The sequence below is a fragment of the Diadema setosum genome, chromosome 18 (assembly GCF_964275005.1).
Source record: "Diadema setosum chromosome 18, eeDiaSeto1, whole genome shotgun sequence".
In the NCBI taxonomy this organism is placed as follows: domain Eukaryota; kingdom Metazoa; phylum Echinodermata; class Echinoidea; order Diadematoida; family Diadematidae; genus Diadema; species Diadema setosum.
In genome coordinates this window covers 9,228,435-9,246,803 of record NC_092702.1, presented here as the reverse complement: position 1 = coordinate 9,246,803, position 18,369 = coordinate 9,228,435, and the positions used below count along the sequence as shown (strand labels likewise).

General features: G+C 37.7%; 1 protein-coding gene across 1 annotated transcript; it reads right to left on the bottom strand.

Annotated features, from left to right (window-relative positions):
• Positions 1-679: 679 nt before the first annotated feature.
• On the bottom strand, positions 680-16,589 carry LOC140241555 (uncharacterized). Its single transcript, XM_072321291.1, has 9 exons — positions 16,510-16,589; positions 15,607-15,722; positions 12,838-13,034; positions 11,375-11,608; positions 10,400-10,498; positions 6,905-7,031; positions 4,942-5,049; positions 1,947-2,084; positions 680-799 (listed from the first exon to the last, which is right to left on the bottom strand). The coding sequence occupies exons 2-9, from the start codon at positions 15,712-15,714 to the stop codon at positions 680-682; spliced, it is 1,131 nt and encodes a 376-aa protein (XP_072177392.1). The 5' UTR covers positions 15,715-15,722; positions 16,510-16,589.
• Between the last annotated feature and the right edge of the window lie 1,780 nt (positions 16,590-18,369).

Genomic DNA, 18,369 nt, shown 5'->3' with positions numbered 1-18,369 from the left:
TTTTGTGATATCGCCTCAAAGGATCTTCTGCCTTAGCGAATCAGAATCTGAGCCCCGGCATGCTTCAGCCCCGGGCTTCATTACATCGACTGTATGATGGACGGGCGTTGGTTTGACTCCATGAATCATGGTTATTGCCAGGTTTAGTGACCGGTGATAAGAATGTGACGGTCGTTAACTGGTATACCATTTGTTTCTGTCCACCACCATCACCACACCTAAACAGAGTCTAGCCAAAGTCTTGTCTGCAAAGGAAATCATTTTTCAGCAACCATTTGTGTCTGGCTGTGCTCTGGTTCCAGTCTTCGGTTGTACAAGGATACTGCAGGCAACAGACATCAGAAGAGGGGTTTTCACTTGTGACTTTCATTGATGAAAACACTCATTTCCCCTCCCCCACCCTCTCTCCTTTAAAGGTTTATTCCGTGAGATCGGTGAGAGACAGCACAAAGACCTACGTGACCATCAGATTTCAGATTTATAACTCCTTGGCATGATCAAATGTCCTGCGCGTATACTCTCGTGGTTCTTTTTTTGTTCGTGCATAGAAGCAATTGGCGTCTCAGAAAACTTTCAGTGAAAATGCCTGTGTTGAACACATTGGTGCACATAATATCAGAGCCAAGAAAATTTCACGCTCGTCTCCGTGCCGTGACGCACGCGTTGGCTGACAGCGAAGTCAGAGGAATGTCGCTGACTCTTCTCGAAGGCTGGCCAGGGCTTTCAAGAAGTCTGTTGGATGGGTGATGAAGATGATGGCTTGCTCTTCTGAGATAGCAGCCTCGATCAGGCTTCTTACCTGTCCCATGTTATCGATTAGAGGCAAGAGGAAAGAGTGCGAAAATGTCAAAAACAATATGTTGATTTAAATAGAATATATCAAATTAGATTAGATTATAATCCAGGTGCTGGTTATTTTGTTAATGATAGAAGTGTCGTCTAACTCGGGCATAATGTAAGAAAGTTATGGAATTCTGATCTAATTTTCGAATGATTTTCACAGAACAGTAACAGCAGTTGCAACCACTTCTGCATACTAGAAGAGGAAATGAAGACACAACTCTTCAAGGGGTTTGTACACACAAAAGTGCAATGCTTTTAGTCTCAACTACACACTACGTTCCCTTTGTAATTCTCCCTTTTAAAGACTTCGTCAGTAGGCATTTACAACACAACAACGATCTGATGCAGATGATACAAGCTTTTCTTCATGCTTCGATCTACGGTTGTAAAGGGGAAATAAGGGATGATGAAATTTAGTGGGAGTTACGTGCTGGTCAAAAACAGACGTGATAGTATCGTTTAATGAATATTGTAACTGCGACGTGACAACATGAATATAATCGAGTCTTATTCCATGTCCGTGCTGGGTGAAAAAAAAAAAAAATTGCCATTCTCCAATGCTCTTTTACTTTACACTGATTTCTTCCAACACGATGATTGAGGGAGATTCCTCATACATTGTGGTTGAGAGGGATGTCAGTGCGAACTTTGCGCTTCATGTAAGCCAACTTTTAGTAGCATTGCCCTTTAGGGAAACAAACTGTTGGAGGCCTATATTTATTCCTGTACTTATTGTACTGACGCATAAAATGGCGATGAGTGCGTTTTGTATCATTTTTCATCGAGGAGTGTGGTAAGCTACTGTAACTAAATGTGTTCTATCCAAATTACTGCCTACTTCCGTGTAAGACTGATTCACACCGTCAAGATTTGGGATTTCAAGAGAATGGATAGGGTGAATTGTGGGAAGGCGGGCAGAGTGAGGGGGTGGGGGCTATAGGTTTAGAAGTGAAACAATTTTCATATATGGATCCGGATCAATGTTATCTTGACACACACTGAATGTTATGTTAAATGGAAATGAAAGTGACTTAAAATGATTGCGACTATATATGATCACCATTTTCCTCATCATTTTGAATACCAAAAGTCCAGGCACTTACATCATTAGAAGACGAGTCAAGTGAGACGGGGTCATCGTTGATCCGCGTGATCGACCGTCGGGACTTGTGGCTCTCGAAGCTGGTCTTGGCGAGGTCGAGGGAAGCTCTGAAGGGCCCACCAGCCTCCATAGTAGTGATCTGTTCGTAGAGTGTTGAATAACGAATCCGCACGTTTCATCTCTCTTTTTTCGGTCTGTCTGCCTGTATATCTATAATTTCACTCCCTTCTCTATCTACCTATTTATCCATGTCTGTCTATCTATATACATATCTATCTATGTCTCTATCTATTTATCTATCTATCTATCTTTCTATTTATCTATCTATCTATCTATCTATCTATCTATCTATCTATGATCCATCGCCCCCCCCCCATCCAAAAAGTGGGGGGCAAAACGCATTTTTGCCCCCCCCCCCCCAAAAAAAAAGCCCCCCTCCAAAAAAAAAATGAATAAATAAACAAATAAATAAAAATAGATAAAATAAGAAAGATATGTATATAAATGAATAAACGCGAAAAAACATAGCTACAAACGGCAGTTTTTGGATTGTAGAATGTCAAAATTTTCAAGCTCGCTAGCTTCGCTCGCTCGCATTGAATGGTTATGCCATTCTCCTAATGTTGCTGCCAGTAATTGCCAGCAGTTGCGCCCGATGCGCCTCCATTAATTTCTAAAGCGAAAGTTATAGCTACAAACGCCAGTTTTGGGACTGTAGAATGTCAAAATTTTCAAGCTCGCTCGCTTCGCTCGCTCGCATTGAATGGTTATGCCATTCTCCTAATGTTGCCGCCAGTAATTGCCAGCAGTTGCGCCCGATACCCCCCCCCCCCTTAATTTCTAAAGCGAAAAATATAGCTACAAACGGCAGTTTTTAGACTGTAAAATGTCAAAAATTTCAAGCTCGCTCGCTCCGCTCGCTCGCATTTAATTGCTATGCCATTCTCCTGATGTTGCTGACAGTATATAAGTTGTGGTTTCACACCGTCATTCCATAATCCATGTAAGGAAAACTGTTCCTCAATGACTGCGTTGTTGAATGTATCACATTCCGTAATGTATTGTAGTCCCATTATTGCGCACGCACACACGCACAAGCATACACACCGTCAAAATTACTTTTCCACAAGGTGCCCACCCCCAATGTCTCGACCCATCGTACGCCACTTTATATACTTACACACACACACACATATATATAGAAAGTATATATACATATATATATATATATATATATATATATATATATATATATATATATATATATATATATATATATATATATATATATATATATATAGATGTGTGTGTGTGTGTGTGTGTGTGTGTGTGTGTGTATGTGTACATTGTGTAACATTATATGGTCTATAGTGAGCCCCCTCCAATATTTGCCCCCCCCCCCCCCAATCCAAAACTGCTTCCGGCGCGCCTGCTATGATCTATCTATCTATGATCTATCTATCTATCTAAATCTATATCTTATAATATGTACACATATATACTAATTTGTGTGTATGTGTTTGTATTTGCACATACAAGTGTACGTACATACTTTGTACATGCATCCAAATCTCTCTTACTATAATAGTACATACCTATTCGCATAGCACAGCTGAATGCGTACGTGTATGTATAGTGGAAAAGAATGAAAAGAATGCAGAGTGTGTCATGACCAGGAGTCAGCTCTTTCGGGGGAAAGCCCCATTCTTATCCCAGGTACACATAAAGAACCGCCATTCTCTGTGTGTGCACTAATAAGCCTACCTGGACGAATTGGGAATGCTTAGTCACAGGTTTTATAATGTTCTACATGTATTTGGTCAATTCAATTCAATTCAATTCAATAGTTTATTTATTTCCATCATCAAAAAAGAAAAATAGAACATGATTCAAAGCGGTACAAGTTGTCGATTTGTCTTTTATTCGTCTGATAAGGGCAGTTGTTTTTTTTTTCAAATACAATACAAAGTATATGCATGGATGTTGTCATAAAAAAAGAAACAATGCACTTTGTCATGGCAACAAAAAAAAGAAATAATCATAACGATGGAAAACAGTGTTCCACTAAAAAGCTGCTCGTTTTACGAAATATTTTTGGGAGTTGGACACTGACGAGGTCGATGAATACAAGAATACGCAAACGAGGTCTTTGTAGAGAATGATAATATACCCAGATATCAGGACACATGCAGTATATAATTATAACGAGGAGGCGCTTATAGATATGACACCTGTCTGTATTGACCGAAGATCGGTCTGTATGGTCGTCGGGGATAATGTTCCGCGGAGACTACGGCTGGCTTCACGGATCCCCTCCTATACAGGGAAGAGCCGTAAATGTCCCCCCCCCCCCCCCCAAAAAAAAAAAAAAAATGATTAAAAAACAACTCCCCGACAAATTTTTCTGTCTATTGTCTGTGTAGTTTTTTTAAACATTATAAACAATGATGAATAAAGGGCAATTTGTAGGACATTACACCAAAAGAGATGCACAACAATAAAATAAAATAGTGACAAAAAGTGCGATCTAACATCGGCTGTCTTCACTACCATTGTATGGTCACTGTAGACAGTGTGCGTTGCCGGAGCCCTTAAAGGGTTGGTTCAGTTTCCGTTGAGATGAGGTTTGGTGTTTCCAACTTTTTTAACTATATTTCAGATAACGAGAAACCTATTATGAAATATGAAAAGATTATATAATTCTCAGGAGAATTCGAAGTTTATTTGATGAAAATTATTTTCGAAATTTCTGAGATATCTAAACCAAAGTAATCTCAGTAAAAGATGGGACCCACCTTTTATGAGAATCGCTTTGTTTTACTTTGTTTTTGGATATCTCAGCCATTTCAAAATCAATCTTTATTAAATGAATTTTGAATTCCTCTTAGAATAGTAGGCTTCATAACATTTCATAAAGTGGTTTCTAGATATCTTGCAAAAAGTTAAAAACTGATTTCTCACCTCAACCAATACTATCACATCCCTTTAACACTCACCTCAGGGCCGTCCAAAGTAATCCAGAGTTCATGAAAGCTGTGTATATCTCGTTGAATGATACTCAGGGTGCCGTGAGGAAATCGCCGCAGGGTTACCTTTACAACATTCTACAAAACAAAAACAAAAATCCAATGTCAGGCCAAGATATCCTGATAGAACAGAAAACAACGTACAGTCTGATTCTGACGAAAAAAAAAATGCACTCATTCAACAAATAACTATAAATCTCTCTTGCCATTGCTGGATGAGAAGACTACAGCAATCTGTGATGTCACAGTTGGACAACGATATGAGGGAAATTAAAGCGTATTCATCTTATTTTCATTTTTCTATATATCATATAAGTATGAAGGATCACTTGGCTTATACCTCTTTCATGTCTTTCAGAAGGCAGAGGGAATAATATTACCCTCAACAATACATTGTCAGTTACAAGTCGAAGGGTGTGCATTTTTTATGAAAACATGGACATTTGGGGATTTCTCGTTATATTTTCTTTATTTCGTTGTCTAATTGTGACATCAAAATTGTTGTTGTCTTCTAACCCAGCGACAGCGGTACCGAAACTTTAGGACCTACATATTCATAATTTTTGAACGGATTGTCCGATTTTCCTCAAATGTTACTGATGTGTTCAACTAATATTTCTGCATTCACTCAATTCACATACGAAGGTTTCATGCTCCTTTAAATGGTTTGATAGACAAAACGGCAGCCGCAGTGGGATCCTCATAATGTATTCATATGTGACGTTTTACTAACGTGAAATGAAAGAGGCAGTTGCACGACACTCGTTCCCATATACTTCTTTTAAAGTGGGTTTAATGAAGTCTATCCATACATGCATACATTCGGTTTTGTTTCGCATCTCTAAGTCCGGGACATACATTTGAAGCTCTTGTGAACGAGATTTTGCTTTGTGACCATACTCATGATTTGAATTCGTTACAAGCATTCCTTTATTATGCACGTATGAAATAGTCGTTTCTCTTTCGCCTTCTGTTCTTTATTTCATTACTATTCTACTGTAGATATAATTATACATGTTGTGTCACATAGCATCTTCACTGAAAAAAAAAGTATTATACACAAGCGTTTCACAAGCTCTGCTTTTCCGGTTCCTTCATATTTCACAATATACTAGTAAATATGATGTAGAATTCGTATTTTATGTAGAGGTCAATACAATGTGGATACACTTTCTAGTTATAATATTTTGCATAGATATATATATATATATCATGCAATATATATATATATATATATATATATATATATATATAGAGAGAGAGAGAGAGAGAGAGAGAGAGAGAGAGAGAGAGAGAGAGTGCGAGAAGGGGTCCCGACCATGTACAGCACCAGTGTATAGCTCCTTCTTCTCGCACATATATATATATATATATATATATATGTATATTGTGTGTGTGTGTGTGTGTGTGTTTGTGTGTGTGTGTGTGTGAGTGTGTGTATACTGTTTGGTTAGATGTTTGTACAAACGTGCTGGAACTGTCCACCGTGTTTCGAGTGTAATACCGGTGCAGTTCCAGTAATCAAAAAACAAACAAACAAACAAACAAACAAACAAACAAAGAAACAAACAAACAAACGGACAAAACCACACGTACACACACCCTCACACAGACCCTATATACTTTGATATAATATATCAGTTCACTCAGAATGAAAGCAGATCATTGTCTGTTAATAATCTCTGTTACAGGATATGACATCGGAATCCCCCTACTTTTAAATCCGAATGTTAAAGATTTAAATTGCGCATAACATAATGAAAGAAATCGACAATTTAACAACGTAGGCCTACATAGTAGGCTTATACATGGCCAAGCTATCATTATAAGGTACACACTTAAGCTCATTGCCAACAACAACAACGACGCTGTATTATATAGCTACCAGAAGGAAAAAAAAGGGTGAGTTGGAGGAGGAGGGGATGCTATATACCTCAGAGGACCTGCTGAGTGCAAGGCGGAGTTCGATCATCGCCCTCTTTGCGCATGTCACCTGGCGGTCTCTCACACTTTGGATTAGGTCTCCAAAGTAGAGTGTACCCTTTGCAGCTCGACTCACACTTAAACCGTTTTAAGAAAGTAGGAACAAACAAGCAAATAAACAAAAGTAAACAGACGAATGAATACAAAAACGAAAATATCATGAAAATGACAGGAAGGGCTCCTTCTCCGGAAGTTTTCAAGAAATATCTCAAAACTCTGCTTTTTGTGTAGTAATCTAATCAACTATGATACATGTATATATTTTTTCTTCTGTCTGTAAAACAAATAATACAAATTATGTACTTAGTGAAAGGGCTAAGGCTGGAGCTTATGCAGTGAAAAGAATAAAAGCTGTTAAAAAAAGGAAAACTTTGCAAGATGAGGACATAATGTGCAAGTAATTATATATTATAAATTAATATATGAATAAAATTGCAGCTTTGAGATTGGTAAGATAAGTTGTTGAAGAGTTTGAATGCAAAGACAGATATAGGTTATTTTCAATCTTTTAAAATTAAAGTCATTGTCAAATACAGAAAGTGAAATCTTTTATATGTACTACACTCGTTACATCGATTGCAATAGATATCCTGAAGATATGAATATTATCATATATTTTTTTTGGGGGGGGGGAGGGGTTGAGCAGCTGTAATCTATAATATCTCAAATTGATAAAATTTTGTAATTTGTTTTTGCATTCAACTTGCTCTTCCTGTATTTGTCTGAATATCACTGACGAATTTTCTACGAAGCCGTGCGATGCTATTTTGACCAAGGATTAGAAGTATTTACCCCCTTTAAGTCTGGAAACCACAAAGAGAATCATTCAGTTAGAGTAACCATATAGAGCACAGTATCAAACGCACTAAAAAAAGAAAATGAAATGGTAAATGTTATCACCCTTCGAACTTGTTGTGGATGTTAAATCCATGATTTGGGGTGTTAGATTTAATATTCTGAGTTTAAATTTACCTCTCTTTTTTTTTTTACAAAAGGTACGAGAAGTGATGAAATTTAAAGTGTTGGAATGAACATTTCATTTTTTTTTTTAGAATGCAGTCGTGCAAGTGTACAAAGGACAATGACAGCAAAGGGGTTACTCATGCAAACAAACAAACAAATATAACCCACAACCATAAAGTAACGACACTCACACACAGCACACACACACACACACATACATAAAAGAAATAACTTGACGAGACGCAAGTCACCGCAGCGGTATGCCACGTGATGTGTCAGAATGATAATCAAAGGGGAAAAAACGCGAAGAATAAGGAAAGAAAGTGTGCAAATAACAACAACAGCAACAACAACACAACAACGAAAATCGTCTCGTATTAACTTAAGGCAGGGTGGTACTGCCTTATTAAAGAGAGTTTTTGATGCTAATACTATAATTCTGTCACTATGCACAGTCTGATAACCCTTCATGCAACCTCCATGCAGCCTAATAGATGACCAATAATAATGCACCTTGACGACCTGTGCCTATCAATACACACACACCATAATAATGTACACACATGCCCAGACCCTCTCAAACATTCATATACTATACTTAACAATTCATGCAAGACTATAGTCAAACAATGGGAAATTTATCCCAAACGCTGTGCTGATTTAGTGAATGCAAAAACATCAGTAAAACTTCTTTTAAAGTTTGAGAAAACTCCATCAATCCGTTCAAACGTTGCGCCTTTCGGTTAAATGGGTGTGCCGTTATCGCCGGATGGGAAAGTTACAATAGTTTGGGATGTGACAATTCATTTTACAAGCACTGACCTCTGTGTAAAGTTGATAGAGATCAGTGACTAAAAAATAAATAGAGAATTCAATACATTGTATTTACTTCCTTCAGGAGGTATGCCGAGAGTAATAGCATCTTTGATGTGTTATTAGCAAAGTTTTTTAACATTCTCTACATTGTTCATAATCTTATGAAACATCACATTAAGTTGTAACTTCGATTCCATTCAGCGCATACGGCACTTGGATTTAAGCAACAGTGTGTGTGTGTGCGTGTGTGTGTGTGTGCGTGTATGTGTGTATGTATGTGTGTATGTACGCGCTCGCACGCATTGGTTAGTGAATCATGATTACGAGAAGCATCGATCGTCAGGCGTTTTGGGAGAATCCCCTTTAAAGTGAGTCAGTGTTGTATGTGAATTGCGAAACACCATCTTGAAAGGGGGTTTTCGGGATTTCTTTGTTTTTTTGTTTTTTTGTTTTTGTTTTTTTGTCATGCTGTTTGCAGTATGGTGGTATGGTATGCAATATGATGACGATTTTAGTTAACTTAAAGAGTTGAAAACATTGCACACTGGCCGAACTGTAATTTCTATATCACGCTGAATCGTTTTTTCTTTTTCTTTCTTTTTCTTTTCTTTTCTCTTTTCTTTTGTGTACTTAATGATAACTGTATAATGATGATGTTTAGTGACATATAACTACGTTTTGAGAGATCCACGTATTACAAGCTATTTTTTTTTTTTTTTAGCGCATCACTCTTTTTCATCCTTTTCGGTCAACCTTTCAAAGTATGATTATGCATTGATGTTCTTAGTTCTTCCGCATGGTTTTACATTTCATATCTTATCATAATTTATTGTTTACGATTCATGTTACGTTATGTACATATATTTTCTTTTTTTAAACTGATCAAAGTGTGATGGTGTAATGCATACTTTGTATTTTGTTGCACTTTTTGTTGGATGTTGGATGGAAAATAAATGAAAATGAACTACACTGAACTAAAACTGAAATACAGTACTACAATAGATTAAACATTACAGGTGTGTGCGAACCAAAGATAACTAATAATGTGGTTAAAGTGAATGAAAAGACCAATGCCAATACATGATGAATATAATGGACATACTGCTTTTGCCAGCTCTTTTGTGGCTGCATTAAGAAAAGAAACAAAGAGAAGCGGTGTAATACTTGATATGATTTTACATTCATGATATAAGCGCTCTTGATCATCACAATGTCATCTTCAATATTCATAACGATGAGCAACAGATAAATGAGACCAACTTCATAGAGATAATCGCATTTGTTAGCTGTTACAGTAATTAGAGCATCAATAGTTCGTTTTCCGCGGTATTACAGTTCCCCATATTACATCCCTTTCAGGGCTGCTTCCGCGAGATAACTGAATATGTTATCTCGCAATCACTGCCAACTCCGTTGTATAGACTTGAGAATTATAGCTACTAAGGGGTATGTAGCTCCATGATTCTACTTTGGTTTATGTGATATTTCTGTTTCCACATTGTGTTTATCGCATTGATTCTCACAGTAGATCAATATCATTCCAAGACTACAGAAGGTGCGCTCGTGTCAGTAAATGGTGCATAAAAGTAAATACAACGTACTCGTCTATCTAAAGACTGCAATGAGTTACATTAATTGTATCAAATCACAAGTGTATGAAACTTACAAGACTTTTCCCTGGTAGGTTGTGAACGTCGTGCCACTTAGATCTCGCTTGGTCACGTTTACTTTGACTTCTTCCGCATCTCTCTCGCTGTGCATCTTACTGAAAGAGAAACAGCAGACAAGGAACAAAACGTTTTGACATTAATACATGATCTGAAAGCAATATCGCTGCTCATTGCAGTACACTGCACAAAGAAACAAGGTTATATGTCTCCAAAAATCGGTATACAGCTGTGGTGATAAGGTGAATAAATTAAATTTTCCAGGATATACTGTATAAGGGGACAAGCTGGTATCTTATCGGACATGTTCTGTATTGTTTTTATCATGTTGACATGCTCTGATGTGTATTAGCCAGAATATTCAACTCAGTGTAATACACACAAAAGCAACAAAATCTTTCGAAGAAGCCTGCAAAATTGACGTAAACGTTATAACATCAGAGTAAATTGCAACCGATCCAGGGGGTATCACCGAAGACAGAATTACAGCCATTTAACAACCGTCTGTCAAGCAATATAATACCAGCATGTCTTCAAAACGTCTATTTAAGTCTTGCAAAATGCCCGTCTACTGCGCGTATATATTCTATCATTTTGTAAACGCTTGCATCATAAACCCATGCATATTTATGTCTGCACAGTATGCGATTGTGATTATTGTCAATAGGCGTTTTCACATCAGCCCGATAAAAATCCAAGCTCGAGATATTTTTCGCAGAAAATGGTCAGCAAAATAGCGCGCTATTTCGAAACATCGGGCTGATGTGAAAAACGCCTTATAGGCCGGGCGAAGATCAGTTGCCACCATTCCTCCTGAATAATTCATGTTAGTCACTACGACTAATGGACTCCTACAGATTCGTCCGTCGCCATGACCAATATTTTTCCCAGCAGCAGCCACTCCCTTGCCCCCCTCCCCCCTTGCACGTATAGATAGCTAGGCCTAATTACGTGTGTTTGTTTCTTGTTCATACCTCATCATGGCACCCCTACTGTCACCGTCAAAAGAACGCAGACTGCTCGGTGGCGAGAATTCCTCTAGCAACGGGTCTGGGGTGGACATTTCAAATGCAGATATGTGCTTCTTTTGTGAGTGGTTGTTCCTTTTCTTCCGGAGTTCCACTTCGCTGTCGGTGGAACGGCGAGGAGGACGTGTCTCCTTGCCCGCTAGCTTGAGCAATGCGTTCTCCCATTTCTCCAGCTCAGCTCTGTGAGGTCATCAAATGTAGTGTAAATTAATCTCAAACTCAATGTTTTTTTATCATTCATTACTGATCCGTCAGCAAAACAAACTTCAAACATCATGAGGGAAAAATCGACAAAAATGATTTTGCGTCTCATATAACAACAGCAACAACAAAAGAGATCTCAACAAATAGCACTGTTTTCATTGGAGTGAACTCCTGTGTATTTTATGGGTATAACGTCCATCAAACTAATTCCCCTAAAAAATAATTGAATTCCATAATTTTGTCTTCTTCCAGCATTTCGCAAGGCAGACATAGATTATATACTCTGAGCGTAACTTCAATATCAGTTGTAATGTGTAAACTAAAAAAATGGATACAGTTTATATATTAGGAAGTATATTCCAATGGAATAAAAGTAAAGCGATGGAGAAGAGAATTAGTGTTGAAATGAAATCAGAATCTACTTAAAGGGATGGCATAGTATTGGTGGAGACGAGGATTGGGCTTGTAACTTTTTTTGCAAGATACCAAGAAACCACTTGTGAAATAGTACAGAGCATACCATTCAAAGAGGAATTCTAAGTATATTAGATGAAAATCGGTTTGAGAATGACTGAGACATCAAAAAACAAAGGAAAACAGAGCGATCCTAAGAAAAGGTGGGTCCCATCTTTTATCAGGATTGCTCTGTTGTGGATATCGCAGCCATTTCAAAACCAATTTTCGTCAAATACCTATTAAACCCCTCTTGGAATTCATATAAAGAGGTTTCTCATTATCTCGCCCCCCCCCCCACCCCAAAAAAAAAAAAAAATAGAAACCTGAAGTTAGGTCTCAACCAAAACTGTACTATCCCTTTAAAATGCAAGGCCATACCAATAAGTGCATGTACAAGACTGCCTGCTGAATAAGGTAAAATCAGACGCAAAGAATTGCTAAAGTCTCTTTTGACAATCGGCCTTGATATAAGGCACTACTACCGATTTTAAACATTTTATGTACTTAACCGTGAAGAGGAAGTTGTCGGAACAAAAAGAAGAGTATTGAGCTCATGCTGTTTGGGAGTTCCCAGACAGCATAATTATAAGCTTCCTTTTGTTGAACAGAATATACATGAACCCTGTTATACGAAATCATCATTACTCGAATGAACTGAGGGTATGTACATGCCTTCATAAATCAAAAGGATACACACTTGACGTGCTCAATAAAAACAAGAAACTATTAATGTAGGTAATCAAGATCACCTTAAATTTTCGAAGTACATCAGTATGTATTTCAGTTTCTTAGGCGAAGAGGCATCGCTCCTACACGTCAAGAGCAAGAACATCTTTTCCTTTTCTTCGTCAAGTCTTTCAACGTCTGTCAGCGTGCGATGCGATTTCGAGATTATCAGCTCTGTCGACGTCAACTTGCAGTTCTGACGCGTCATGTGTGTCTTCGCCTTCAAAAAGAACATTAATTGGGGTTTCTGTCATTATACTCTCATCTACTTATCTCCGATTCTGTTATACTCATGATATTACTATCATCATCATCATTATTGTTGTTGTTATCATTATCATCATCATCATCATCATCATCATCATCATAACCATTACTCACTAACAAAACAGTCTCGCAAGCGAGCTCAACATTGGCTCTAGATAATATGCTCGGATTTAACTCTATTCTAAATGTCTTATGAAGCGACAATATAATATTTTCATCCCGGGTTCGAACATCACTCGAGTTCATTTGGATTATGTTGGCCTATGGTCATTCAGTAAATCATGCGGGCTATTATTCTTCATATCACCGACGTCAACGAGGAGCAGTTCGTCAATTTTTTTTTTTTGTTCGTCTTCAATAGGCCATACATGATGGGATAATCAGGAAAATAATGATAACTACACCGTGTACAATTGTATATAATTCCTTTTATCATACTCATTATAATACAGGAGACTGTTAAAATGCTTGTGATAGTAGTATATACATGTAGATGTATAGTAGTAACACAGTAGTAGTAGTAGTGGTAGGAGTAGTAGTAGTAGTAGTAGTAGTTGTTGTTGTTGTACTAGTTGTGGTAGAAGTAGTATAGCAGTAAAAAAGAGTAATCTACATATAAAACGCCGAAGATGATTATATAATTGATTCTGTTATTGCTGAAATACTTTTGTTTAGTATAAATGGAAAATATGTCTAAAACGTATACTCATTCTACTCTTTACAAGGGATAGATGATGCAGGTGCCACCTATTCCAACAATAATATCATGTATCATACTTGACTACCAGAGGTGTCAGTTTTCTCTTCAGCCTTTTTCTTCTACGTTACATCTCTGAAAATAATTCACAGACGGCAAGGTTCGTCAATCTTGACGATGCACCTGCAGTATACTGTGCTCCTCTGATCCACTGGGATTCATTCCTTCTCTGTTGTTCATTATTCATGTTGTGTCGGGCAAATTATGGTTCACTATAACGTCAATTTATGCTGTGTAGATGATTGTTTTTTGTCTTCTTCTTCTCCTTCCCTCTCTTTCTCATTCAATGTAACTTTTACATGACAAAAGCAACACTTATTATGTGAATACATCACTGTAACTTGTAATTTAATGTGCATGTGTGCATCGAGTTGATCTGGCGAGACTAGTATCGGGAGGTTTTTATCATCTCCTCCCCTTCCATTCTTCTCCCTCTCTCTCTCTAACCCTTATTCCACGAGCATCATGTTGGACCCTCTTGTTTTTCTTCATTGTAATGTTAGTTGTTATCGGTTGCCAAACAGTCAAGCTTTGTACTTATTCTTGGCAATCGTTCTGTATGCAAATTATTAAGATGTTACTCATGTAACTATATCACAGATTTATTGTATACTTGACGAAAAAGATGAAAATTGTTGAAAGTATACTACCATTATTTTGTACTTTGTTAATGAAATTGCAGAAAGTTGAAGTACTTGAAAAAATGGCATACAGAGAATAAATAAATCAAATCAAATCAAATCAAATCAAATATAGACAATGAACAAATACGCACACATACATATCAATATCATATATATATATATATATATATATATATATATGTATATATAATATATTCCTTGATTCATAATGCAGAATTCATGTTTACATTAAAAAGAAAAAAACACAAGAAAAATGAAGCGTGTAATTCCCTGGTGCTACTTGATCACATACACACACACACACACACACACAAACTAAATGTATATACACACGTATATAAAAAATAAATAAATAAGCTCATAACCAATCATGCAAAGAAATTATCACAACAAAAAATGTCTTCAGCAACATACACACATCATCCTACACAATAGGCAACACACAAACACACCCTAAACTGTGAGCCCCCCCCCCTCCCCCCACAGCGAGTATAGATTGGGAAGAGGAGTAAGAATTAATGCAGTCTTATCTCACTTACAATATTACTGCTGAACAAAGGTCAACGCCACATATCCAAATGTATTGATTTATCAAGACATGAAATCTTTAAATGCTGCGTCAACAAGCCGATTAAACTGTAGGCCTATATCAGAACGAACATTCAATGTATCCACTAACACGGTTACAGAGGTCAATGCTTCAGTGACTCTCTATATCAAGACTCGACATCCTTGAACGTTTGTGAAAATACAATACGCATTTGTTCTTACAATCGATGTTTTCCTTTTTTATTTGCATTATTTTGTGTATAGCCGCGATGCTGTTGTCAGTTGATGCTTACGTGATTACAAGCGCTGTCCCTTATTCTCTCTCTCTCTCTCTCTCTTTCTAAATATATATATAAAATTATTCATTAACTGTTTTTGCAAACAATAATGTCACTCTGTACTAAATTTGCTTCACAGGATATGAAGTAAATAGGTGATAAACCCTTTTCTACTAATGCAAGCCTCATCCTTTATTCAAGTCAGATCAAGATGAATCAAAATGACATTAAATCAAATGAAATACAATACAATACAATAAAATCAATCACATCATATCGGATCAGCTGTGAACTTACCTTTCTTACTCCCTCTCGGGAATCAGATTCGCAAAGCAGTATACTCCTCTTCAGCTCACAGCTCTCTTGGTGATAACTGTCCATCTTCGGGTATACACAGCTTACCATGCAGTTGCCTTGTAGAGAAAAATGGCACGATACATGTTTTAGGAACAACCGAGTTCAATGGTAGTGACACGACAATTGCTAGTAAATAATTTTGAAATAAACTAGAAGTATTTTCAAAAACAGAAGCCAGTATTCTACAGTGTATACGAAAAGAAGAATTTGACAATTCATTACATGCATTATTTATTTTTGAAAACACAACTTTGAAATGACACTCCACATAAAGTTTATCGGAACCAATATGTTTGTTCGTAATAATCTAGTATTATACTTCCTGTTTTAGCCCGGGGTATGATGATACGGACTGTTAAAAAACAACGATAAGTTTTAAAAACCAACGTTTCGCAGATGCACAAGAAAATGAGAAGTGGATAAAAGATATATGGACTCTTCAAAAACAACGATAAGTTTTAAAAAGCATGCGTTTCGCATATGCACAAGAAAATGAGAAGTGGATATAAGATACCTGCAACTAATAATAACAATTTTAGATCAGCGTTTATAATCAGAAAAACTTGCAAACTATAAAATTCTAAATATGGCACTCACTGTTTGAAGAATCGAGCATGACATTATTATTTTCCAGGTATAAGCACAGCGCGAGTTTCCCATGATGGATTTCAAGAAGTTCAGCTGTTATATATAATATATATTTATACATATGTTTTGACGGGCAACAAAATTTTCAGTTATAGTAATGATTTTTTTTTTTGTATTCATTTTTATAAACAAAGCTGATTGAGGATCAGTATTGTCATTCAGAATGGTTGGTTTCAAACAGCAGCGCACACTCACCTCAATAATCCTCTGCAAACATACGGGACTTCTACAAACGAGACGCGGTGATCAGCTTGCGATTCACGACAGCACTTGAGTGGTGACAGCGCGGTTGACACCAGGGAGGAAGCCTACTATACAAGCATGACAAGTCGATGACACCTACTATAGGCTCTACAGCCAAGTGCCGGCAGCCGGTATTACTCGTTGAACAGTGGCAAACCAAAATGATGTAATTTCTAATATCAAAATATCTGTCACCACAAAGTATTAATGTTTTCTTACTTCCGTTTTTGTTTATCACGATGCCCGATCTCGTTCCTCTCCACTGTGCAGACGCGGAAGTAAAGTTTAAATCACGGCCACATATTACTAAGTACTAAGTACTCAAACATACGCAATACTAGTATTGAAAGCGAGGAAAAAAATGAAAAGGGGGTTTCCGGTGCTGTACAACGAAATAGATGGCGATGCGTAGCAATACTCAACACACACACATACACTGATTGTGCTGTCATAAGTACACTGTTGTATACAACTGACGGCGAGCAACAAATAGAAAGAGGTCTTCGGTCGCTACATCTAAAAAAAGAACAGTAACTACTATTATACAGTAACGCTGTTCATTAAGTTCTCTTGATCCGTGACACGACAATACTAACCACATACACATGCAAACACACATACACACACACACACACACACACACACACACACGAACAGTCTTGTTCATATGGCGTCATATTGAACGATGTACTTTATCAGAGGAGACATTCAACATACATTACTACATTGTGACTACATTTATACCATATTGTTACACATTGTTCAAAGGTTTGGAGCACGAAAAAAAAATCAAGTGGAAAGGAATTCGGTTTTGTCTAAATTGAACTTGAAAATGGGTAAAGAGGAATTTTGACGTAAATCATTAGGTATATTATTATACGCTGCTGCAGCTCTGTACTATGAAAATGATCTGGAGTCAAAGGGGGCCTGAGCTTTCGATCCTAGCAGACCAACCTAGCCTACCAACTTCCTCGATGTCACCGTTAGGAAGGAGTCTAACCATGTCACCACCACTCTCTACACTAAACCCACAGACACCCATCAGTACCTCCACTCAGCCAGCTGCCATCCCCGCCACTGCAAAACCAGTATCCCTTACAGTCAAGCCCTCAGACTTCGCCGTATCTGCTCTGAGGATTCTGAGTTTTCTTTCCATGCTAGGAACCTGAAGAGACATCTCGCAGCCAGGGGCTATGGTACCAGGAGAATTCAACAAGCCAGCAACAAAGTTCGTTCTCTCCCCAGATCTGAAGTTCTCAAACCGAAAACCAACAAGCAGGACATCACTGACAGAATACCCCTCGTGACCACTTTCCATCCCAATCTACCCTCTCTCCACAATATCCTTCGTGATAATCGCCATATCCTTCACACCTCTGATCGTCTCTTACAGGCCGTCCCAGATACTCCCATCCTGGCATACCGACGCCCCCACAACCTCAAGGATCTCATCGTCCGTGCTGAAGTACCCTCCCTCACTGACAATTCTTCTCCTTTACAGCATGGCACATTCAAATGTTCAGCCAGTAGGTGCATCAGTTGTAGCATACACATCCATGAGAGTGACTCTTTCACCAGCAACTCTACCGGCCTCTCTCGCCACACAAAGGGAAACATCACTTGTACTACCACTAATGTTGTGTATCTCATCACTTGCAGTGTTTGTAGAATCCAGTATGTTGGGGAAACCAAGACTACACTCAAAAGACGCTTCTATGGACACAGATCTACTGTCAACACAGCCAAGCTCGACACTCCAGTGGGCCACCATTTCAATCTACCCGATCATTCCATCACTGATAGGACTCTACA

Bases quoted from the DNA above. Each gene is read 5' to 3' on its own strand.
- LOC140241555 (XM_072321291.1), bottom strand. From the start codon at position 15,714: ATGGTAAGCTGTGTATACCCGAAGATGGACAGTTATCACCAAGAGAGC. The intron at 13,035-15,606 runs GTAAGTTCACAG...TTCTTTTTGAAG, and splicing joins CCCGAGAGGGAGTAAGAAAG to GCGAAGACACACATGACGCG. The intron at 5,050-6,904 runs GTATATAGCATC...TTTGTTTTGTAG, and splicing joins CACTCAGCAGGTCCTCTGAG to AATGTTGTAAAGGTAACCCT.